Source organism: Cyprinodon tularosa, unplaced genomic scaffold (assembly GCF_016077235.1).
Source record: "Cyprinodon tularosa strain WSP-4 unplaced genomic scaffold, ASM1607723v1 ctg823, whole genome shotgun sequence".
NCBI classification, from domain to species: Eukaryota; Metazoa; Chordata; class Actinopteri; order Cyprinodontiformes; family Cyprinodontidae; genus Cyprinodon; species Cyprinodon tularosa.
The window spans coordinates 114,276-140,276 of record NW_024039589.1 but is presented as its reverse complement, the minus strand read 5'-3'; the positions used below and the strand labels follow the sequence as shown (position 1 = coordinate 140,276).

The following is a 26,001-nucleotide window of genomic DNA, read 5'->3' as shown; positions in this document are numbered from 1 at the left end:
TGGCCCAAAGAGTGCCAAGAAAATATTCCCCACACCATGACACCACCACCACCAGCCTAAACAGTTGATACAAGGCAGGATGGATCCATGCTTTCATGTTGTAAACGCCAAATTCTGATCCTACCATCCGAATGTCGCAGCAGAAATCGAGACTCATCAGACCAGGCAACGTTTTTCCAATCTTCTATTGTCCAATTTCGATGAGCTTGTGCAAATTGTAGCCTCAGTTTCCTGTTCTTAGCTGAAAGGAGTGGCACCCAGTGTGGTCTTCTTCTGCTGTAGCCCATCTGCCTCAAAGTTCAACGTACTGTGCGTTCAGAGATGCTCTTCTGCCCACCTTGGTTGTAACGGGTGGTTATTTGAGTCACTGTTGCCCTTCTATCAGCTCGAACCAGTCTGGCCATTCTCCTCTGACCTCTGGCATCAACAAGGCATTTCCGCCCACAGAACTGCCGCTCACTGGATGTTTTTTCTTTTTTGGACCATTCTCTGTAAACCCTAGAGATGGTTGTGCGTGAAAATCCCAGTAGATCAGCAGTTTCTGAAATACTCAGACCAGCCCTTCTGGCACCAACAATCATGCCACGTTCAAAGTCACTCAAATCACCTTTCTTCCCCATACTGATGCTCGGTTTGAACTGCAGGAGATTGTCTTGACCATGTCTACATGCCTAAATGCGCTGAGTTGCCGCCATGTGATTGGCTGCTTAGAAATGAAGTGTTAACGAGCAGTTGGATAGGTGTACCTAATAAAGTGGCTGGTGAGTGTAGAGATCTATTGTTTATAAAGGCATCTTAGTTTTTTTTTTATTTATCGAACATATATAATGTTTAGTCTTTTTTTACTCTTTTAAACCAATCCCCATGGACATGGACAATATACGCACCTTAGTTTAGTTTTATCTTCAATTTAATGTTTCTTTTAGCAATAACACAGTGTAATATTTATTGATGTTACTTCTTGCAATAACTCAGTGTGATATATATGTATATATATATATATATACTTCTTTACCCTTATATAGCTAGCTCTTAGCTTTTAGTTATAGAAAACATTTATTGTGCAGGAATAAGTCTTACCTCTGTTACACTGGTAGCCAAGTAATCGACATTTCATTGTCAAGATTCACCTTGTGTTTTTTTGAGCAATGACAATAAAGGAAGTCTTAGTCTAAGTCCAATTCTCTAAACATTTTATTTATTGTACTCTTGGAACGGCTCTTAATTTGCACACTAGACCGGACTTGTCGATATTTAGCACCCAAATGAGCTTTGTCTGTCTACAAGATACAATTTTTCTTGAAATGGTTTTGAGACCTATCGACCATTTAAACTGGACTTTGATTAACGTTTTTTAGTTAAACGTGTCAATGTAGTGAGAATATATCGTTTTTTTAAACTATGTAATCTGCATAACTAATTATTCCGCTGCAGCCATCAAGTGTATGTTTGAAATTTACTATACCGGTAAATATGCACAGACTTTGGGTAAATATTGAGATTAAATGTACAATTTGATAGATTTTTACACATAGGCATTTGAAAGCTGTTTGAGTGATAATCATCAACTAGATTGTACAGTTTTACTATCTTTTTGAGATCCTCTGCACAACAGTGTGTTTTTACATAATTGCCCAGAAGCTACAACAGTGAAAGCGCCATTTCTTAAAAGATTTCTCCAGCAGGCTTTAAATTTAACCAGTAACTGTAATACTGGCAGAAACATCACAATGTTCTGCCATGTCGCTACAAAAAGTAGAAAGTAAAATCTAACTTACAAACACAGCCATAGCATATTTTATTCACAGTCTGTTAATTCAATATAATGAATTAGCTTTTTTAGTGAGGTTGGGGTGGAGTGGTGGGGGTTGACGGGGGGGGACGGGGGGGCGGGGTTGATATTAATGTGATAAGATTTTCAAACAGCAGTTAATTAACAAGGTAAATAAACAGATGCAAGAACATTTTATGAAAACACAGTCCGATTTAGTCAGTAGTGCACATTAGTGTTTTTATTAGCAAGCATTATGTGTCTAAAGATAGCGGTTAATTAGATTAAATTAATTTATTGATCTTAAATGTCTGTTGGCCTGTATTTGTATGGATAGAACTGATAGGGTGTTGCTTAATTAATATGATTTCAAGCTTTTAAACCAGCGGAATATCAGTGCACGCACAATATTTGATCAAAAGTCGTAAAAACATGTAAGAAAAATGCTTAACATAATGAGCACCATTGTGAGTGATTCCATTTATTCAATTTTTACTTGCAATGTCTTGTTAATTGTTTTCAAAATTGTGTTAGAAATCAACTCATAACTCATAATCAACTCATAGAAAAAAAAAAAGAAAAAAAATAGAGAAAAAAAAAAAAATCAACTCATAAAAAATAAAGGACAGGTATTTCTTTAATAGCTACTGATGCTTAGTGGTTGATGTGATTTTGTAAAAGGTTACGATTTATGACTGGAAGATGTAGCCCAGAAGTTTTCATACCTTTCAGTTTCTCGCCCACTAATACCACCAGAATGGTTCTACTCAGGACCTACAGTAAACTATAAGTTGAATCTACAAGTATTTCTACAACATTCAATCAACCGTTGTTACAATAATAATACCAACAGCAGTGACAACCAATGCATTTGTTTTTGTTTAGTTCTCAGCTTTTTTTTATAGATCTTTAAAGACTGCCACATAAATATGTTTTACCTTTTTAATTAGTTTAATTTCTGTAAGGACCTTTGGACCTACTTGTTGATTCCTAACTTTGGGAGTCAAAGATGGAGGCTCCATGTTGCGTATAAGGTCCTGTGTTAAGTGCACATTGGTTTAATGGGACAATGGCTTTTTAAAAGGAAGGGATGTCTCAGTCTCTCTTGAGATTTAGAGTTTAAGAAAGAGGTTAATCTGGGTGATTGATAACAGGTTAAACAAAGCTTGCTGTCTCCCGTTTCTTGGCTCCACCAAAAGCAATAAAGGGATGGCTGGGAAAGGAGGTTATTGTGTCCTTCCCTCGGTGGAACAATTAAAGCTTGTATTTCAGGTTAAAACTATTGAAAACCATCTTCATACTGGTTTCACAACAATGCAGCTCATAGAATAAGAGCTCAAACAGAATGCTGATATTATATTATTCAGGTTCAGGGGAATTAACTGAAACAAACAAATTTGTGGACTTGAATGTTGCCCTCAAATATATCTTCAGGCTGTGTTTTTGATTATTCCCTCTTGGAATAGATAAACTAGAGTAGATATATTTTCATTATTGATTTGTCTGTTTTTTTCTGTATTCATATTCTTAGCCACCAAACTAATTATTTTATCTGCTCATCCAGGTCAGTTTGTCAGTTGGCACACCTACTGCCTTAGAACCATTTCAGATATAAAAAATATGCATTTAGAAAAGTCTGTGGGCTGTTTCTATTATTATGAATGTTAATTTCTAAAATGTAACTTCCTTGAATAAAGGAAGCCATATGTAGCAGCAGTGTCCTCCAACTTTATGTACTCTAAGCAAAGTTTTTCACACTAGTGTAACTTATCACCTTTGATAAATAACTACAGGATATGTTTTTATAAGTTGTGAAAAATAATCAATGATTTTGTACCAAGCTATCTGCAACAGCAGGTTCATTTTTCAGTGTTTTTCTCCATTAGTAAAGAAATACTCACATTTATTAACTTTGAAAAAAATTTCCTGATGCCCTGCAGTTTTCACTATGTTAATCAATGGGCATGCATGCTCTTTACAATATGTCAAAAAGTCAGACTCTATCTCAGAGTGCTGCTTCTTTTACAGTCTGACACCGCACGCTGTTGAGTACACTCAGTAGACAAAGCAGAGATCCATTAAATACTTGATGCAGCCATTAATATAGTCGGCACTCTGCAGATTTGATATCTGCTTGTGGACTCATAAAACCAGTGACCCAAATGGCTAGAGGAGGGAGTGTGCAGCATTTTTTGTGTGAATGTCAGCAGCAATGTGAGTTGTTCTCTATGCTTCTACAGAGTCAGGGTTCAGGTGAGCTGTTCTGTGGTGTAAAAATCTGTGATGAGAGCAGATTCACCAATATTACACCGATATTAGGTGACCCGCGTCCAGGTCTGGAGGGAGTTGGTGTTGGGGGGTGGGGGGCATGCCTGAATCCAAGCTTACAGAGAGCAATCTGGTTAGTGAGTAGGAACAACCTCTGCATGTGGAATGAGAGGCAGTGAGGACAGCAGGAGGAAGACGAAAGACTGATACGACTGCAGACTGCTGCTCAGCTCTGCTATGTTAAAACAACACCATTCTCTGTGTATGTGTGTGTGCACGCCTGAATTTGTGTGTTCAAAGTGCTATCTGGTGGCATGCTCGGGAGAGAAGATGGGAGATGCAAGACCTTGATTGGTTGTTAGGTTTCCTGGGGTGTGGCTAGAATTTGAATGCCTGCCTTTCGCACAGGCAGGTTTCGGGCACAATGACTGAGGAGGGATGGAGTGTTTGAGCCAGTTGGTGCGGTGGTGGGGAGAGTATCGGAGCTTGTGAGAGAAAGGAGGAAAGAGAAGGAAAGCGGGAGGGGGGCAGATCGAAAGAGAGAGAGAGAAAGAGGGAGGGAGCTTCTGGGAGCGATTCTGGACCACCACTGAAACACTGCAGTCTTTCTTTTGCTTCTCTGAGGAAACAGTGTTCCCCTTCTGGCTGCCTAACTCTCCTTCTTACTCATTCTTCTATGGCTGCGTTGCTATGACCCTGATGGACACCTTGATCTCCTTACCCACCTAGAGAAGAGGAGAAACAAGCTGTAGCGGAGGAGGGGGAAACAAGAGGAGTCGACACCACACACTTTGCCTCTCTGATGAGAGTCTGGAAATTAATTACCCGCCGTCAGCGCAGAGGGGGAGCGCAGAGAGGGGCACGCTTGATAGAATAACTGAGTTGAAGAGGTGACTTCTATACGTGTGGAGAATAGGCTGGGAAGAGGCGCAGAGTAACCTCTGGGCACTTCACAGAAACAAAAAGGGACAAGTTTGGGTTGACGCGTGAAGCGAGGAGGAAATTAGGCAAGGCAGTAACTCCACAGGGATAGCACTTTAGGAAGCCATAGAATGGTCCAGTCTCAAGCGTCCTTCACCTTTTCATCCCTCCTACCAACCTTCCTCTTACATCTATAGGGGCATCCTCAACTCTCATCTCCTTGTGTTTTATTAAATCTTCCTTTTTGCATGTCAGCAAAAGCACCTCATCAGCCACATTCACATGCTGAACACTCACATGCACCTAGGATCAGAGCGCTGTGTTGCATTCTCAGCCATCTCATCAGCTACTGAGTGTAAGAAGTTAATATAGCCACTGTAGAGGTGTCATTAGTTGCTGGATATGAGCACCTGTTCTGGAACTTCTCATGAGATCAGGTAGGACATTTCTGGATCATTTTGGCTGCTCCACGCAGACAGGGATGCGTTAAGCTCTTTGGTCATTCCCCTGATTGAAGCATTATGAGATGAAACTGCAGACCGGCTTATCTCACAGCACACGTCACCTGTGTTTGAGGGATTACGCTAGGGGAACCAGAGAGTTGCAGATTTTACAGGTGGTGTCCCCAGTGTGTGCCAGGTTTGCTGCTGAATGTAATGACTCTAAAGGTTTGAAGACAAGGTCAGTTTAGGTAGTGGGACCATTTTATGGAATAATTGAACCAGCAGCTCCAGTGGTTGTCAGAGGGTCATCATTATCTCAAAGTCTATTGCTCTGCTCTCGGGGGAGTGACTCCTGGTATATTATTGTGGACTAACCTCAAAGCTGAAGCACACAGAGTGAATATTAACCACTTTCAAAGGCTGAATAAACTCCCACAATGAGACGCTCAAGCACAGATGAAACCCCGTACCGACGTAGTCCATCTCTGGACAGCAAACCTGACACTCCACCATTCACTTCTGGTTTTCACCGATTCAGTGGGGAGTTTGAGTATAAGAGACCTCCTTTTGCTTTCGGCTTTCACACAACAAAGGGGCCAAAGAACTCCAGCGGGCGCTACGCCCAGGGAAAGAAGTATGTGGTGTTTTACCTGGACCTCTCCTTCATATTCCTTCTAGAACTGCGGCGCTGCAGGATGGCTGAGGGTTGCATGATGGCCCTGCGCTATGGAATGGTCTTCTTCAACCTCCTTTTCTGGGTAAGTTTTTATTGTCACTTTTTTCTTCCATCACTAAGTATGAATGAGTTTTTTGAGAAGTGTCTAAAATAGAGTTAGTTATTTCTTTATCTTTTCATCTCTTACTGTGACTTTTTACTCCTGTTAGCTGTTTAGCTGGTCTGTGCAGTCAAAGAGTGGTTGGAGGAAAAAGGAGAGGCAGCATGAGGAAGAGGCAGATCATGCATTTAGATCTTGTGTACAAAGCCCACCGTGTGGGAGGGAGAAGCATTTTCTGTTACCAATAATGTACTTTCAGTGTGGGCGTACTCTGAGTTGTTTTCCTTGTTAAGCTCTGGCATATTGGGAGCCTGCATTGTGTTCAGACTTTGATCACAGTGTCACCTCTGTGCTCCGGTTCTTTTCCAATACCTCTACCATACCTTCCTCCCAGTTCAACGACACTGCTCAGTCCACCAGAGGATCTGCTGTCAGCCTGCTCTATCTGACGGATCGTATCTGTTTGCTGTGGGCATGTGTGAGCTCCTGTGTGTCTGCCTCTGTCACTTTCACTCTGATAGCCTCACAACAGATCACTTTCATTTGCACAGTGACGCCTGTCAAGTTCCCCTGCTATGCTTCACATTACAACATCTTTAGCTTGTGCATTTTCTTGCCACAGGCTCCTACAGTGCAATTCATTGCAACTTGTCACAGAGTTATAAAGTCAGTTTTACATCTGTGGCTACTTTTGTGGGATTACTTTACATCATCAAAATGTTTTATAATCACTAAGGGAATAAAATCAAGAACATAAAGATATGAAACAAAACCTAGCTGCCAAAACGTGTTCCCACTCAAGGAATGAGTGACCTCTCGGCTCCTTTGTTGTCATTTTGTGGAGCCTTTGTTCTGTGCAGCAGGAATAATTGATGACAACATATTATATTAACGCCCTCACTCATATGAATGTTTAGAGTGTTTTGTGTGTCTTTTTTTAATTTACAGCTGGTTAAAATTGTTTGTGAAATATTTTAATTATTGTTAATGTGTCGTCATAATTTGTTCCATGGTTCAAAAGGTTCTGAAAAAATTTGATTAGTGTCACCAGTCATAAATTGGGGAAGATATAGGCAATCCAGTCCTTCTAGGTCCGTCTGCTGCAACTTTAAGATGTGTTCTTGGCCCGACACACCTGAATCAAATGGTTGATTTATTTGATCAGCAAAAAGGTCCCAGGAGTTTGGGTAGTTTTTCGGGTAGTTGGAGCGGGAGCCATCAGAAAATGTTAGAACCCTGGACCTTGAGGGCTGGAGTTGCCCATCCCTGATCAGATATATCACAAAAATATAATGTTATATGGATGGATTGTTCTTAATTATGACACATTTTATAGTTCTCTTAAACATTACTTAGAAAATAAAGACCACCTCCTTTTTCTGACATTTCTAGAGACAGTTTAGCTCCACATTTACTGCTTTCCCCGTTTATTAAAAAGGCCCTGTGTTAACTGGTTCCATGAAAATGGCAAAGAAAGGGTTTGATTCCTGCAGGGGAACCTTCATGGTGCAACAATATGCAATTATGAAAAAATATTATACTTAAAGTTTAATCTTCTCTCGGTTCTACTGCAAACTACAGCAGAGGGAGGTGAAGATTCCCAGTCATCCAGGTCATAGTCATTCCAAAGAATTTCAGTCATTCCAATTTCGCTTCCCTACTATATAAAACTTTGAACTCAACCCTGATTCTGACATTTTGAACTGAAAAAGCTTCCTGGATGGGAAGCAAAATTTCTTCAAAATAAGTCCAGTGGATTGTTTTTTTGAACTTTTTCGGAATACAGTACAGCATAGCAGGGCCGTGCAGAGACCACTAAAGGGGCAGGTGCTAAAAAAAAAAAAACGCATTTTCGCATTTTAGGACAGAATATTAACAAAGTCACATAGCTTTCAGAGTTTAATGAACAATGATAAATTACAAAATTGTGAGACATACAATCAAAGCTAAGGGAAATCTCTACATAGAACATAGAACTATGCATATGTAAAATATTTTATTAGTAATTTCTTTCTGCAGGTCTATTTTGTTATAGGAAAGTATTACAATATTCAAACCTGCAATTTAGCCAACGATGTAAATTAGAGCTGGACCACCAGACATATTTTGTCTTTACAGAATTAAACTGTTAAAAATGCATACAAGGGCACAATGCAACCTTTTAGTGTACTGTAATCTATAAAAAAGAATGTCTGCCTGGTTTGCTGTACTGACAGTGGAGATGGAGACGGTCCATTCTGAAAAGCAGAGCTGCTGCATCAAACTTTAACGTGGAACTGCAGAAAAAAAAAAGAACAAAACAAACATTTTATTAATGCATGTCACCATGAGAAAAGCCTACTCTGTTTGTGTCTTAGTGTATTATGTAAGTACCTATATACATTTTCTTCAATCTTTCCTCTTAGTTTTTTCTTGTCAGTTTCTCTTTTCTTTTTTTCCTCATTGTCTCATCTTTTCTGTGTTGAGTGAAGGTCAATGTCTTATTTATTTCAGTCTCTTGCCTTTCTTTTTCCCCCAAACTAAATCCAAGATTATGATCCAAAAACTTATTTTCCGTCATGGTGATTTAACTGTTTAAAAACAAATTTCCAACTTTTAAGCATTTTTGCTATTTTTGTTCTCTTTTGTTCACAGCAGCAGTTTTCTGTTAGCCATGTCTTTAAAAATGTTAATAACCTCACTGTGAATGATTGGCACATCCTTCTCGATTGCCAACAAAAGAAGGTCTGAAAACCGATCCTCCTTGCATAAGCTGCGCAGTATTGTTTTCACCAGCTTCATACATTATATCTATCATATATTTATCATGGTAGTTCTGGATGAGTTCTCCTTCAAGATACATTTACCTAACGCTAGAATAAATGAAATGTACATCATGCAGCAAAGGAAATTAGAAAATCAGACATATATCCATTATGGAGATGAAAGTCATTAGCTAGCAGCTAGCTCATAGCACAAGAACAACAGCCTAATGTCTGTATGATAAAAATACTGAATCGATAGATAAGAACAGCTTTTCCTCACCTGGCTGTCTCCTCCCGCTCAGTAGTTCTTCAGAGAAAGAAATACTTTCCTCCGTTTAAACCGCTACTCTTTGCTAAAGTAGAGAAATTATACAACGTTCAAAGTTTTCCGTTGTCTGACAAGTAGGAAGCCTACTCTAGTATTTTCACCAAAAATTATGTTTTTTAATTAACAAAAAAACTGTTCTGTAATCATGACAGAACAGTTTTTTGTGAATTAAAAAACATAATTTTCAATGTAAAAGACTAAAAGCCCAGAGTAAACAGTGTTTTAGATCAAACAATACTGCATCATCCATGGGGCTTATTTGGTTTCACTTACATCTCTATTCAGGTTGACATTGGAGAGGCGGTGCAGACTGAAGACATAGCCATCCGTCCGATCATGGTTGATCTTGCTTAGGGCCAAATGAGCAGCGGCCACAGTGTAATGTGGAATATTCGCTACCTTTAGCTCCGCAGTTAGCCGCCTTATCTGACTGTGCGAGAGGCAAGTGCGTCGTCACCGGCAAAAGGTCAAAGGTAACAATGTGACCGGAGGGCTTATTGTATTGTTTTTCTTGCCAAAAAAAAAGATAATAATTTCAGTACATGTGTCAAAAAAAAAAAAAAAAAAAAAAAAAAAGGGACCAAAAGGGCACATTGGGATCATGGAGCAAAAGGGGCAGGTGCTCAAGCCCCCTTAGCCCCCCCCCTCTGCACGTGCCTGCAGCATAGGGAGATCCTTACTCTAGAAATGGGAGAAGTTATTGATTAATATCGATAGATGGATTCAGTATTAGCCATAATTCGATACTGTTGGGGGATAAAATCTACATCCATTGGGTTTTATTTGTCACTTCTGCTTTGGTTTCCTCTGAACATACAATAAAGGTGAAAGATAATAGCTCTAAATCCTTTACTGAGTACTGTTAGTCGGATATCTGGAAGAATGTTTTTACACTTTCTATTTGGTTGCAAGAAAGTCAAATTCTGCAGTTTTTTTTTATCTTTCAGTCATAGTGTGACAGCTATTACTGCTGCTTACCTCACTTATCTAAATAACATTAGTGTTTAACTACAGTTAGCAACAAGCTAAGAGCCACATGTCTGTCAAGCTTAAAGCCTAAAAGTTTGAGCGTGTAACCACAATGATTATGCAAACATCAGGTTGTTATACTGATATCACTCTATAAAGAGCAGAATGACAAATATGATTAAGCATTGTAATTTTACTGAATATTATAATAACATCCTCACACCTACATACCAGTCCATTCCTCTGTAAATGTAACCAGTAGCACATATTTCCAAGGGTAAACAGATTTACAAGCATATTGAGAAGTTGACTTCTCTACCTTCCATGTTATTTTGGTTTTTCTGTTTCCAAGTCAACAACTCTACAGGAGTGTGGGATTGAGAAAAGCAGTACAGTTCTGTTAATGCACCGAATCTAACGCTAACTGTATCATAGGCTTTCATATAAATGCAACAAAATACGACAGGTTGTGGGGAAAAAAAGTCATTTGGGGTAAAAGTTCAATGGAAAAACAATAGAAATGCAGATAAAGAGAAGAGTCAGTGTTTTATTATTAGCACTCTTTGCGTGTAGCACTGCCTGGAAAAGATTATAGGCATAAAGAGCAACAGCCCTCTCCACCTGAAAAGTCAGTTATGTTCGCATCCACCAGATAAGAAGAGAAAAGCTCCTCTAGTATCAAACCTGTCAATGAAAATAATGAGTCTAAGTCGATGTGGGCGTAGCTGCATGTTCAATTCAAATCCAGTTTTAAAGGTCTGGTTGAGTATTCCTGATTTTAATGATAACAATTTCAAAGATATTGTTCCTTTTTGGATTGACAGAGGTAAAATGATAACCGACTTCATGAATAATAATGTTTGACTTCAACTGATTTCCTTTAAAATCCAAACTGTCGATGCTGTGAGAAAAAAAGAAGGCACTCACCAGCGCATTATATTATTTATGTTAGTGAGACTTCAGCACCTCCAATTTAAGTGCTAATAAACTGTCACATCGCGAGAAAGGAATCTATTCAATCTATTCATTCTGTGAAGACTGAAAAGGTGTTATAAAATTTTTTGAGAAACCAGATTATATATATTAGACGGAAGCTTGTGTTAATAGAGTTATGGCAGCTTTATGCAGTGTGAAAATAGCATTGATTAAATCTTTTAATAGCAGCGTTGATGTGTATTCTTCTCTGTTCTTTTTTTAAAGACAGTTGCTCAGCATCAAACCCAAGGCATACACATTTAAAATAAATGTATATACCTCCATGTTAATTTAGCTACTTGTGGTGTGAAAAATGATATTTGAATTTTTTATATATACAGTATAGATACTGAAGCAGCTGCTTTGCTAACTGAAGGACACACAAAAACCACAAAAAAGCACTCAAAGCATTCATGTTAAAGTTTTTAGAGAAAAATAAAAGCTAATTGAGATGCACATCTGTTAGGATTCATTATCATATTTAAACCAATTTAAGGATCCTTTGATTTGCCATATTACAAGAATCTATTGATAATACAGACCTTCATCAAATGTACTTTCTTTTCAGATCATTAAACAAGAAAATGCTATTTTAACAGCTGAACGTTCTGATGTTTCTAATCTACATTTCTTTCATTATTCCCATTGAAGATCAGTGTATGCTGCTGGTTTACCAGAGGACAACAATACTTTTACCGATGTGCTGCTGTTAGAAATTCTATGGATCACTCTTTTGCAGATGTATCTCTGAGTTTTTTTTTTACAGCAGTAAATATTCTTAGCAGTTCATCTACAGGTAAATCACAGCTCCAGTTCCACTACATATAAAAGATACAACTGTTGTTCTAATTGTTGGACATTAAATGAGATTAAACATGTCAATAGTTGGATTCCCAAAATTACTATATCTATAAAATTAAATGGAGCCACTTTTGGGTATATTTTATTACAAAACCTCAAAGATATGCTTTATTATGGTGGAATCATGGAAAAATCTGAATCAATTACCCAAAATGCTATAAGGAAATTGTGGACCTCCACAATTGTGGCTCGTCTTTGGGTACAACTCTCAGATGTCTGAAGATACCCTGTTTATCTGTTCAAACAATGTGCAAAATGTGTGTCTCAACATTAGAGTCAAAGTAGACGAATAGGGGAAGATGCTGGCTGAAGACAAAGAGTGTCATTATCCACAATGAAAGGAATCCTGCCCCAGCAGGGTCTGAAATATCCCTTAGCTGGGACAAAGCCATTACATTAAAAGTAAGTAATAAAAAAGCCATATTACAGTTTTGCTATTAAACTCAAGATAAAAGACCTTTATTTCTGAAGACATGTCCTGTAGATTAATGGGACAAAATTTGAAGTATTTCGACATAATGGCTGTTACATTTTGGGAAACTCTAAGCTTAAGGATCATCCCAACTACTATGTACAATGGGGGGGCAGCATCAAAGTACTGCTGCTACTTATGAATGAGATGGCAGTTCAAGAAATGAACTCTATATGAAGTAATCGGCCAAATCTTGGGACATTAAGCAGCAAGTTATAGTTTGGGCACAAATGCGGATTTCATTTAGAAATTAGAAGTGACTGAAGGACAACAAAAATGAGCTGATCTCAGTCTTACAGAGCTGAAAATGTGTGTGAGGAAGGTGGCCTACAAACCTGACCCACTTGTACTGGTTCTCTCTGGATGTGTTGGTCAGGATTCCAGAAAACTACTAAAAAAACAAAAACAAACCCTGTGAAAGAACACCAAAACAATCATAGTTTAAACGGGGGGAAATTGCCAAATTTTAATTACATCCATGTTAACCCTGTGGTCAAACCCTCTCATTATTACACTTTTTACTGTGGAAATAATTTTAGTAAATCCAACTGACCTAGTTTTATTTCTGCAGGATCTAAATATATTTGCTTTTCACTTAAAGATAAACTTGCTAATCAGTCATTCCTTGCTGTTAAGGGTGCAGAACAGTTTTTTACATCACAGTCTCACCTCCTGGGTATGATGTTTCTCATGCATTACCTTCTTTATATTTTATGCAGTGAATGCACCATCTTCTGCAGAACATCTCATGCTATGAAGTACAGTACATATAAAACCATGGAAACAAGTTTGCACCATGTGTGTTGTATATGTGTGAAAGCCTCTTATAATCATGACATTGGATAAGACTTTATGTGCTTTTGCTACAAACTGAAAGGAAACATTAAGTCGAGCTTCTGAAAAGTAATTGAATGAGATTTAGTTACAAGCAGAAGGCTAAAGCACAGCAGGATTTGATGCAAAGGGATAGAATTAAAGAAACAAAAGACTGGTATGGAAGCACAGAGAAGGTGCACTGTTGCTCTGTAATCAGCTGAAAAGGCTCATTGCCACCTTAAATGCTCCCACTTCAGATCTCAGCAGGGAAATTACATACATGTTTGCTTTTTTTTCTTCTGTGAAGTTATATTCTCTGAGGTACTAACGCATAACAGCATGCTTGTTTGGTTGTTGATGTCCTGAACTGACTTCATTCTGTGATTGGTTGCTAATCTGTACAGTTTGTAACTTCTGCACGCAACTTTCGTGCAGCTGGCAACGTCAACAACAGAGAAAATTATAAAAAAAAGAATAGAATACCTTAGATTGTGTTTAGTAAAAGTATGTCTGCCAAAACAATGACTGGACAATGCCTTGGAGAATTATCGCCAAGATAACACATGGTGGTGGCAGCATTATGCTTAGGGAACTAAACTCAGAACATCGGCAAGAATTGTTATCACAGGTGCTCTCAATCAAAGGTCCCCCAGTTAAAAAAATTAAGTTCCTACACATTCAAAACTAGAAATGAGAGACAATCTGAATGCATATGCTTTATTTTTGCAAAAAGGAAAAACAAAACCATGTATCTTTTTACTTTATGTTGGTCTATGACAGATAATCTTCAACTCTTCAAAGTTTGAGGTTTAAATGTTATAAAATTTAAAAAATAATTCAATGCACCATGAATAGAAAATAACTAGCTGCATAAAACATTTTCATTAGAGCATAAACTTTGCAGAGGAGACAGAGAGACGTGGCGTAACGCTTCTTTCAGATTCATACAAGCTGCATGAAACCCATCCTGTTTTCAGTTTTATGTAGAGATGAATGTATGAAATATAGCTGATTAATGCACCTCACCCATTAAACACTGACATCCCTCTTTTTTCAAACCTGCACTCAGTGCTGCGTAAGCAGATTGCACCAGACAGCTCATTTATCAATGGAAATAGATTTAGCTGTGATAGTCATTTATTTTTGTCATTTTTTAACAAATCTCAAATTCCTTTTCTAATCCTAAATTACACACATTTCTATTTAAAGGAAGAATCAAACGATGTGCATAGGTAAGCAGAAGGAGCTCAGCAGCACGTCAAAAGTTTGATTGGATGCACACACAAACAGCAGACATAAATATGTACAGAGGAACACGTGTTATAACACCTGGAGTAATGTTGATATTAGGGCTGCAACAACGAATCGATAAAATCGATAAAAATCGACTTTTAAAAGCGTTGGCAACGAATTTAATCATCGATTAGTTGTGTCGCGCGATTAATGCGTCATCCGCCGCCGCCGTCATCCGGGGGAAGAAAAAAAAATATGGCGGAGCGAGTCAGCGCCGCAGTTGCAGTGTTGCCAACCCAGCGACTTTTCAGACCCCTCCAGCGACTATTTTTCAAAAAAGCGACTAGCGACAAATCTGGCGACTTTTTACGGTGTCACTGGCGGCTTTTGCCTGCCGTGGGGCGCCTCCCCCATCCCAACGCCTTTCTCCCTCTCCCACAGGAATCCCTCTCAGCGCGGCAGTCAGAGTCAGAGCCACAGGATTTTAGTGAGGAGTTTACCCTCATCGTCCAGACTACAAATGAAGCGCGCATGCGCCGGGATTGATGGCGCAAATTGATCACAATAATTAAAATAGCCTGCGCTTTGTAAAGTGAAAAAAGTCGTAACATGCAACTTTTGTAAAAACAAATGAACATGGCACGGAAGCACCACTGTTATGACGCAGCACCTGAAAAGAAAACACGTTGGAGCCTTCAATGGCAGTGAAGAGAGCTGATCAGCAGGATGAGTAACCATGTTTGTTTCATTTTAAAGAGGGGAAACGTAACGTTAGTTTCTCAGGTAGCTCATCTGATGCTTTCCTTAGCTTGTTAGTAGGTTACAGACAGTGATAAGGTTGGCTACTTATTTTACTTTTAATTTAATTTGAATTAGCTTAAGCAGCGTTTATATTTTCTTTATAAATAAATAAATTTGCAAATTATGAGGGCAAGGCTTTTAAAGTTTAAATCTTCTGACAAAGATAAAGAAAAGAAGATCCTGCAATTTATGGAAGTAAAGCAGAACAAAATCCAGCAAGATCAGTAATATGTCAATTAATTATCTGCCACATTCCCATGTAAATATCTGTCTTTGGAGGATGTGTTTTTTTACCACCCCTAGTTCTCTTATTTTTATTCCAAATACAATTTATAATTTGAATCACAGGGCTATTTTTATCTCTATGGTTCAGTATTTTCTCAAGCAGCAACTTTAACTGCTATACTTTCCTGTCTTAAAAGGCAGAACTCTTCTAGTCTAAAAAAAACTCATTTGTTGAAATGGGGGGGCCTATTGTTTGAACCCCTTAGGGGCTTTAAAAAACAAAAATGCCTGTCTCTTTTTGCGCTTTATGAAACAAAGTAGCCTATATTTTGTGGATGTACAGCTACATTTCACATGTAAGTTTGCGTAGTTTTTACACAAACATTTATTTTTCATATTGCACCAGTACAGTTTAATGAGCAACCTGTACATGTGTGCTTGTTTGTTCTGTCTAACATGTTTATTTTGGAATAAAGAGGTTAATATAAAAAATTTTTTTTGTCCGATTCATCGATTAATCGAAAAAATAATCGGCCAATTCATCGATTTTTAAAATAATCGTTAGTTGCAGCCCTAGTTGATATAATTATGGCTCTGCCCAGAAGACTCAATCTGATATATTTCTTTGTCTGAGAACTTTTACTATTTTAGCTGCTTAAGTTAAAATATGTTTTCACGTTATAGTAGAAACAGTGAGAACCTGTTTAAAAACGTCCTGCCTCAGTGGGCTTACAGCTTAATGACAAAATTAATCAGTAACAGGATCAGTGTGTCTGCCAAGGGCAGTCAGTGTACAGCAGCTTGCTGTGTTTCGAACACACATCGACACCTGGATTAAAAAGTGACAAACAGAATTCCTCTGAGAAACTGTCTTGTTGGATTGTTGATACTGTCAGCTTTAATTACAACTATTAAAATTAAATACCTGTGTTGTTAGGCACCTGCTGTGGGGGAAGACCAGAGCAGACGTAGCATGCTCACTTTGTTAAGCTTCAACATGTCTGATGTCTTGTGCTGGCATTTTATACATTTTATCTCTCTCCTTTTGTTTTTAAGTGCAGATCTTTTCATCTGCCCTAAACGTTGAAAGGATTAAATTCTGCCCTTTCATGTTTTTCTTTGTTTTTTTCTGTAAGGTGTTTAGGCTCCTAAAACTGATTCAGTCAAAATAATGCATTTAATGTGCATTTTGTCATATTTAAGATGGAGCTTTATGCATCAAATTTAAGTGAAGGTCCCCAATATCTATCTGCATTTATGAGAACTTCTTCTCTGTAGGGAAATAAACCAAACATAATGCAATCTGCCAAGCTAATATTGTAAAATAACCCTAACTAATATTGTTCTAATGATGACAGTGCCTGTTGTTAATGATGGTCTAGTGATCCCCACAATATAAACCCAGGTTTATAGCAACAGTAAACGTGGTTTTGAACACTTAATGGTTTCTTTCTTTGAGTGAATTGTACATCCTTTTGTTTTGCCTCCCTAATGTCATACCAGTCAGAAATCCAAGGAAAATATTTCCCTTTTTTTATACATCTTTCTGTAACTCCTGCTTTTTTTGTAAGTCACATATAGATTATGAAGGGAGGAGAAAAGAAATATATATTTTCTAAATCAGAGGGAGCTGATAGGTTTTTACTCCCACAGAGTCAGTGCCATTTGCCCTGTGAATCAGACGTTGAGATGGAGTTGAAAGAGGTCGCTAAAAGTGTGAAACTTAAACCTGATACTCCAGTTCTATATGTTTTATTGTCCGCCTGGGAGAAACATAGTTTTGTTCAATTACTTGATTTTTGTTTTTACATTTTTTTAGGTCTCTTTTGCTTAAAATCCTGAAGGTCAGGCATGTTCAATTCAATGCAGTTTATTTCTATAGTGCCAATTCACAGCACTTGTCATCTCAAGGCACTTTACAATGCACCAGATCATAAAGTCAAATTGATTTAAAGTTTTCTATCTAAGGATAACCTGTTGATTGCATCGACTCATTGACTCGAATGCAATCCCTCACACTAAGTATGCTTGTAGCGACAGTGGAGAGGAAAAACTCCCTTTTAACAGGAAGAAACCTCCAGCAGAACCAGGCTGAGTGTGAGCGGCCATCTGCCGAGGCCGACTGGGGTTCAAAGAGACAGAAGCAGAAATACAGAAAAAAATGGAGATACATAAGGTACCTGTCAACCAACTCCACAGGCGGCCCCGTCCAGGAAACACACAGCCAGGCAGACGAACTCCGAGCCAGCTCCCATGTCAGAGGATGAAGAGAGCACATCCAGCCAGTCACAGTCAGAGAAACAGGACTACACTGGAAAAGAGACCGATCTCCAACGTCTATAAACAATGATGTTGATGGCAGCAGCACAACTGATATTTCTCTCCAGAATGAAGTCACAGACATTAGAGATTAAACTAACAGATTCTGCAAAGTGAGAGTATAGAGATAGAATGAAACAGAATGACACATGTTCAGCCACATGTGTGTTTTATCCATTGTAGGTATCAGATCTGCTCTGGGTCCTGCCTTTTCTTGTGACGTCATCATATGGCAGTGCCACTCAGACAAACTGTGGAGTTTTAACATATTATTACCCATATTTGCTATTATTATACATTTCATCAGCGATCTTAAGTAGCCGGAAGTAGAGAGCAATCACTCTCAGACTTGAAGAAAAGCACTGCCTTCTAAGACAGACTGAGCTCTGCCATTTTTAACAAGTTGGCACAAGAAGTCTCACTGCTTCTTTTTATTAAGATCTGAGGCCAGAGGAGGACAAATAAAACATCTTAGAACATGATTGTCTAAGAGATTTTAGACAAAAAAAACAAGTTATTCTACTTTTAGAAAAGAAACTGTTGTTGACAGAAATGCATAAGTAGTGTAGCTTAATTGGCCAAGATAAAATAGCTGAAATAGGCTAAACTGTTAGCTACTGATCAGGTAAAACTCTATCTGTCATTAGACACGTTAACACTACAGATGCTCCCGACTCTGCACATGGACTCTGCATTATGTTATTATCTGGGCAGCCACAGTGTTTTACGTCATGTGGCAACGTTCAGCCAATCATATAGCGCAATATCACTAGAATCCATAGGGTCCAGAGCAGATCTGATACTTACATTGGTTTGTTATTCAAATAGGGAGTAATCTCCATGTAATACAGAGAGGAAAAAACATTTTAAAGTTTAACAGAATTTATTTCAATCAAATATAACAGAACAATTGATCATGAGAAAATCTTACAGAGAAAAACATCCTGTAGCTTAAGCTTGATTCTCCTCCATCAGCAGAAAGAGAGAGACTCCTTCACTTGGTTTTCTTCTCCTTATAAACTTAAATCATAACTCCTTAGGCTCCATTAGGTGCACTGAAAGTGTAGGATTGCAGTTTCCAGCTTTAACCCCCAGATCACAGATATAACAGAAATACACAGATCAGCATGCATCTAACAATACACAACTCACATTCCTAATCCATCTCTAATATGAGTAAGCTGTCATAAGAATCCAAAAACTGGAATTTCTCGAACCAGAAATCGGGTTTCTCTGTTTTTCATGTTAACTCTTCACTTTTTCAGAAAAAATTAATCATCTTACCTTTGGTGTTGAGTCTGGAGGGTTGAGTTAAACCAGTCTGAAAGCAGGCCTCGTTAGTTGTATCTCAGCTCTGTCTCAGAGGAGTGATTTCAGGTCAAGTGAGTACTACACCATTTATGTTTAATGAGAGGCCTGCTTTTTTCATCAAATTGTGTTTAGCAAAAAACTACCGATCAAACATTGCTGCTTTTGGGAACAACGGTAGGATGATGTGAAGAACAAAAACCAAAAATATACTTAGTACAAATACTTGGTTTAACCTATACTAAATTAAAGTAATCTGGCTATCAAAAATGAGGAATATTTCTTTTAACTAAACAATTTTGAATGCATTTATAATATTTTAAGATACAATAAAAAGCGTCTTCCTTACAGACTGAAATTAATCATCAAATGTTTAAAAATAATAAATTGGTTGCCATGTTTCTAAAGAGACACCCTCTCTAAGGTAGTAACTAACTTGGTGTTTGTGGTACAAACTGTATTTCTATGTTGGTGCCAGTAACAAGTTGGTTCTCGAGGAAACAGCAAGATGTCAAAGAGTCAAACTGTGAGGGGTTAGTGGGAATGGTGGTCATGATTGAGTTCAAAGCTGCTGGTCTGTGGCGGCTGAAAGAGCGCGATGAGTGAGATGAGATGTCCAGGCTCTAGGAATCACTTACAATGTGTTTCAGTTTTTACCAACATAGATAAAGCTTTGTAACATGTCTGTGATATGTCATTATATTATACAGGAAAATATCTTCCCCTCTTAATTCAAAATGTGCCTATTTCTGATGGAAACAAATTCATAGATTTATTTTGTCTTATCTCACATTAAAATTTTTCAACCAGCTTATTTCAGTGTTCTAATGTTGTTAGTGCTCAATTAGCATTAGTTCTCTATGTTTAAACAACCTGAAGCTCTGCCTCTGAGAAAATGGTGTTAACCTAGCTGTACCAAAGGAGAGAAACTATCGTCAGATATCAAAGGTGGAATTGGCAGTTAAGAGAAAATAGATTTAAAGCTCCTACCTTAGCAAAAGCAATAAGAAGACTGCTCCAAAAACAAAGCAAAACAAAACAAAAATGTCAGAATACCACAATCTCTCCATGAATAATTTGGATACCACCCATCTGAGTTGAGGTCAATGTGACTCACTCAACATGTTCTGATACTAAAATAAATGCAGCCTTAAATTTATATCCTTATTTAGACTGGCTGATATTTTTGTCTGGTGTAGAATGTATCATACAATAGAATTAAAATTACAATGTATTATAGTTATCAAATAATGTAACATTAGTTTTTAATTTTATTTTTCACAAACTAAAGCATTCTTGGGCTGCTCAGTGGCGCAGTGGGAAGCACTGCTACCTTGCAACAAGAAGGTTCTGGGTTTGATTCCCGTGTGTTTGCATGTTCTCTCTGAGCATGCGTGGTTTCTCTCCGGGTACTCTGGCTTCCTCCCACAGTCCAAAAACATGACTTTGGCTTCCCTAGATTCTCCTTAGGTGTGAGTGTGTATGTAAATGGTTGTTTCTCTCTATGTTGCCCTGCGATGGACTGGCAACCTTTCCAGGGTGTACCCTGCCTCTTGCCCGTAGACAGCTGGAGATAGGCACCAGCACCCCTCGCGACCCCACTTGGCATTAAGTGTGTAAGAAAATAGATGGATGGATAAGGCACTCTCTGAATTATTTTTTTTTTGTCGAGCTTTAAAAAGTTGAATTAAACTAAAATATGTTTGTGATTGAAGTTAATTTTGCACCAGGACTCCATTTACCACAGAAATTTGGCAGCCCTGTTATTTTAAATTCACATTTGTGCAGCAGCCTGAGCTGCATAATGATACAGCCACAGTTTTACTAGTTGTGACACGTCTGTGATGCATGTTTATTGGAATCGATCAGAGTCCAAAAACATGTAACAGGGCCATTAGTATAAGCTTTTAAGCTTTTATGTCATTTAAAAAGTGCATCAACTTCCACATTGTCATGGAAACAAGCCTTTTATTTTGAGAATGTTACACGAAAGGAGAACACCAGGTCTTTGTCTGTGGGCGTGGATGTACGTTTGTATTGAAGCCTGACTCTGGTTAACGGATCTCACTCCAACTGGAGTCCAAAGAGCCTTAAGCTGCTATCTTTATTCCAGTAATTTATGTGGCTTTTTTTGTAACTGAGAAATGTTTGGGGCTTTGACCTCCTACATTAATGTCTGTGTGGGAGAAGCCTCTTGGCTCTTTTCTCTTTTACTGAAAGTGTGAAAAATTGTGAGAAAATTATATATGCTCTTAAAAAAATTGTTATTTCTTAAATAATTTAACAATGGCTCCTTCAGAAAATGACCGGCTAACACATATTCACACTGTTAATTGTTTTTAGCTGGAAACATTGCAGAACTATAAAAAAACACACACACACAAAAAAACACACACCCACTTCTTCTAAATACAAAAATATGACTCTCATTTCCACTTAATTAATCTAGTTGTTGTTAAAGTTTTTTTTTCCTTTCTCCATGCTGCAGGCGAATAAAATTCTACAACAGTGGGTGACACAGGGACACAGAAGAGATGATAAAAGAGAAGGGAAAAGGAAGTGATGGCCTCTGATGTTGTGTTTACTTGTCAAAGTAATGTAGGTCAAAACCCAGTGGAGGACCCAGAGATTGGCGGAGTTGTGAATGGGTTGAATCTGTCTCACCTGATTTAGTCAAATCAATAATAATTGTCATTGTGCTGATGTGAAGATCTGCTTGCGCCACCTCGCCCATCCCCTGCCACCACACAGCATATCGATTCGCAGCTGCAGCAGCAAGGGGACGTGCACAGCATGAAGGGTCCAGATAATAAGGCCAGCGGTTTGCTGAGTTTGGCATGTTGCTGCACAGCGCTCACATGAGGCAGTTTCAAACCAGTGTGAAGAAGGAGCGCCTATAGTGTTTTAGTCTCTATTCATGTGATCATTACATTCAGAAAGGTGATAACATATTCATGTCTTCTTTGTGGTTTGAGCATCGTGTCCTCTTAGTGCAGCAGATGGTGCTGCAGTGAATGAAAATACTGTTAACTACACATACCTACAGGCTCCAAGGTTTATTTTTGTAATGCGTTTTTATGTTTTTGGCTCTTGCAAAAGTTTTCGGCGGTCGTTCATGTCTGCAGTTCTTTCTTTATCCATCCTGACATTTTTATGCTCCAAACCTTTTGATTTCAGCTTTACAGCTTTAGCAAACGTCAGATCTTGGAGCCACCACAAAACTGACCTACTTGAAGCTTTCGTGTAGCGTTTTATTTATTTATATATGTATAAATATATTTATTTATTTTTGCAATGTTTCCATGGTTATGGGATGTAGAAGGCACATAAATTCTTTTGCCATGATTTCGTGATCACCAGTGACATTGTGAGCTGTTTAATTTCTGCTATTAGTGAAAGGAGTAGGACCGTTTGTTGATGCCAAGGATTTTTTAGATTTTTTTGAGGCATGATTAAAAAGAAATTTCTCCTAAATCTACTTGGAAAAGAAACAGCAATAAAAACAGTTCTGCTTATACTTCTGCAAAGATCTTTTTGAGCTTTTTATTTTTTCTCTTTGAATCATTATGTCTTACCATAAAAGGAATCACATTGACAAAAATAGAATTGTCCCAGTAACCTGTTTTGCAAACCCCAAAAAGCTTATCTTAAAAGTCTTGTCTTCTTAGTTAAAAAACAGCAACAATGCAATGCTGAAAAAATATATATATTTAGAATTCAGAATAACTATGTCAAGCAAAAAGTTACCAAAGTTTTGCCAGTCAGGGAAGCTCTGGTTGTCTGCTGGACAGTAACACTCATCTTCTACTAAAGTTTTTATATTCTCTGTGCATCATTCATTCTTAATGAAGTATCTGAAGGGTCTTCCATGGAGTTTCCATGTGTCAGTTCTCTCTAGTGGCTCCATCGTCCTCCCACTGTTCAAAAACATGACCGGCAGGTTAACTGGTGACTCTAAATAAGTGTGAGTTAATGTGCAAGGTTGTATGTCTATGTGATGGCCTGTGATGGACTGGCAACCTTTCCAGGGATTACCAGTCCTTTTGCACATATACTGCTGGAGATAGGCACCATCTAATTGTGACTTTGACAGATAAGAGGAAGAAGATGGAAAAACTTTATTGAGATTCACACAAGATAAAGGCGTATCCTTTTATTTGCTTTAGATCTATTTAGAGATAAATGTATGAACTTGTTGGTTTGTTTGTTAATGCATAACATGCATAAAACACCCATCCCCACTTTTCATATATGAAGTTGAATCAGTCCCCTAAATTGCCCTTATGTGTGTCTTGATCAGATTACTGTAAATCTGTGGGACTCTTTAGCTAAAGCAGATGCGTGTCAGCAGTAATAATATCAAATGATGTCCAAATAATGATCTGCCTGTGTGGTTTTTACTGTACTACCTTTACCATAGGGATCTTCTGTGTTCTTGTGGTGATTAGGAGGTATAAGGAATCCCACAAGCCTTTGCATGACATGATATATAGGCACAGTCTATCTCACAGAAATGAGCAAAAATACATTATTTCCTCTCGTCTAAGGTTTGTGATACATGCAAAGGGGGAGAAGGCACTCAACCTTGACATAGCTGAAGTGAGGAAAACTCTGAGGAGAGTCAATCCAAGAAAGGCCTCAGGCCCCGATTACATACCTGGGTGGGTGTAGAAGGAGTGTGCAGGTCAGCCGGCTGGTGTCCTCACAGACATTTGTAACAAATCGCTGGACCAATCCATAGTGCCAGCATGCATTAAGTCTGCCACTATCATTCCAGTCTCAAAGAAGCCTCAGGTAACCTCATTCAATGACTCGTGTTGCATAACTCCCATCATGATGAAGTGCTTCGAAAGGCTGGTCAACGAACACATCTTCTCCAGTCTTCCCCCAACATTCCATTCCAATTTGTCTACCATTCCATGGAACCGCTCCACTGAGGATGCCATCTCCTCTGCTCTTCACCTGAGCCTAGCAGGAGAAGAACAGCCACGTGCGGATGCTGTTCCTGGACTTTAGCTCAGCTTTCAACACCACCATCCCAGAGCATCTGATAGGCAAACTGGAACAGCTGGGCTTCAATACACCCCTTTGCAATTGGCTGCTAAACTTCTTCACAGACAGACCTCAGTCAGTCCGGGTTGGACAGAACCCCTCTGATGTTATCACTCTAAACATAGGCCCCGTCCACACGAAGTCAAAACAAACACGAAACGCTGATATTTTCCAGAACGTTTGTCGTAAAGACGGAGACGTAAAATAAATGTGCTCGTCCACACGAATACATGAAAATGCTGCAAAATGTATGCCAGGCCTGTAAGTGGCGCTGTGGTGCCAAAGCAAAAATAGGCTAAAAAAGATCGTTTACAGACCCCCGAAACGCCGGCTTCGTATGGATGAGAGGCTGGTTTGGTGAAAAATTTGTGCGTTTAGGCCAGGGTTTGACTTCGTGTGGACGGGGCCATAGGCTCCCCTCAGGGCTGCTTCCTGAGCCCCCTGCTGTTCCTCCTGATGAAAAAAGACTGGTTCACCACCAATCACTCATACACTCTGTGTATACAAAATGACAATAAATGTTGTCCAAGTCTAATATGCAGGCATCCTGGCTTTGTTGTTCTTACAGTCCTGTCTGGTTTCTGTCTCGTAAAGTTAGATTCAAACATTTTCAAATTACGAGAGCAGGAAAAATAACAAAGCTGTAAAAAAGCCCAAATACGAGAGATATCCTGGTTGAGTACACTTTGTTGTAATTATGGTAATAAAACACGACAGATGAAAATTTTATTAGTGCAAAAATATATTATGGCGGCTGGAAAGGACATGGCTAAAACATGCACATGGTAGGGTCAGAAGTTTTCATACACCCCAAAAAAAGTTAAAAAGATATAAACCGGCACATTTATTTCTGTGTTTTATTAAGTGGGATAAGATTAGGGAATCCCTTGTCTGCAGAATTACATGGCTTTGTAAATATAAATTTTTCAAAAATAAATATAAAAACATAATTTTCTTAAATAATGAGAGCGGTGAAATCCGTAAAAGGTAAATTGTGAAGCATGTTAGTACTTGTAAATACTGAAGGGAACGGATGTAAAATGATTTCCTTATTGATGTTAAACTGGAAAAGAAGTGGGACAAAATAAGTTTAAACTTCCACCAATTCCTTTTCAAACAGGTACCTTTTAAGTACAATAACAATATGTATTAAAGTATTAATTCACAATATTGATTCCAGTACCCTTGTGTCTGGAAGAGAATGTAAATCATTGTATTGTTTATGTTTGTTCAAAGTAGAAATAAATAAACTAAACTTAAACAAATATTGCCGATTATGTAAGCATACTGGGTTTCTGCCTGTAGATTCCTGTCAACTATCCACAAATGAGTCTAGCATTATTTTCTTCATCTATCTCTTGCCAAGAGAGCAAATAGGCCTATTTTCTAACCGCTGAACTTCCACTTTAAATGTAAACAGCCACATTACTGCCATTCACTGCATAATGTGCATGTTTATTTAGTGAATACACCATTTAAAAGAGGATTCATCATAGACTGTAGTTCACTCTGAAAAAGAGCTTTTACTTCCCTCCATCACATTTTCATATTAGCCCCAGGACTGAGTGGAGGCACTTAGGGAGGAATGTGCTCACTATTTTGTCAGCATTCTGACACTAAATTATTTCCTCTGCATCTGTCTGGCATGGGGATGCAGGGAAGCCGCTCGCTGTACCCAAATGGGCTATTTAATGATGATAAAGGACATCTTTTTAAACA

The 26,001-nt window shown here is 38.4% G+C and overlaps 1 protein-coding gene across 1 annotated transcript in view; it reads left to right on the top strand.

Moving 5' to 3' along the window:
* Positions 1 to 4,460: 4,460 nt before the first annotated feature.
* Positions 4,461 to 26,001, top strand: part of LOC119774683 (tetraspanin-9-like) — a gene marked incomplete at its 3' end in the record, with an annotated part of 123,153 nt that continues 101,612 nt past the window's right edge. The window contains exon 1 of the mRNA XM_038272326.1: positions 4,461 to 6,161. Coding sequence (XP_038128254.1) covers positions 5,841 to 6,161 — 321 coding nt within the window. The remainder of the gene's footprint in view (positions 6,162 to 26,001) is intronic.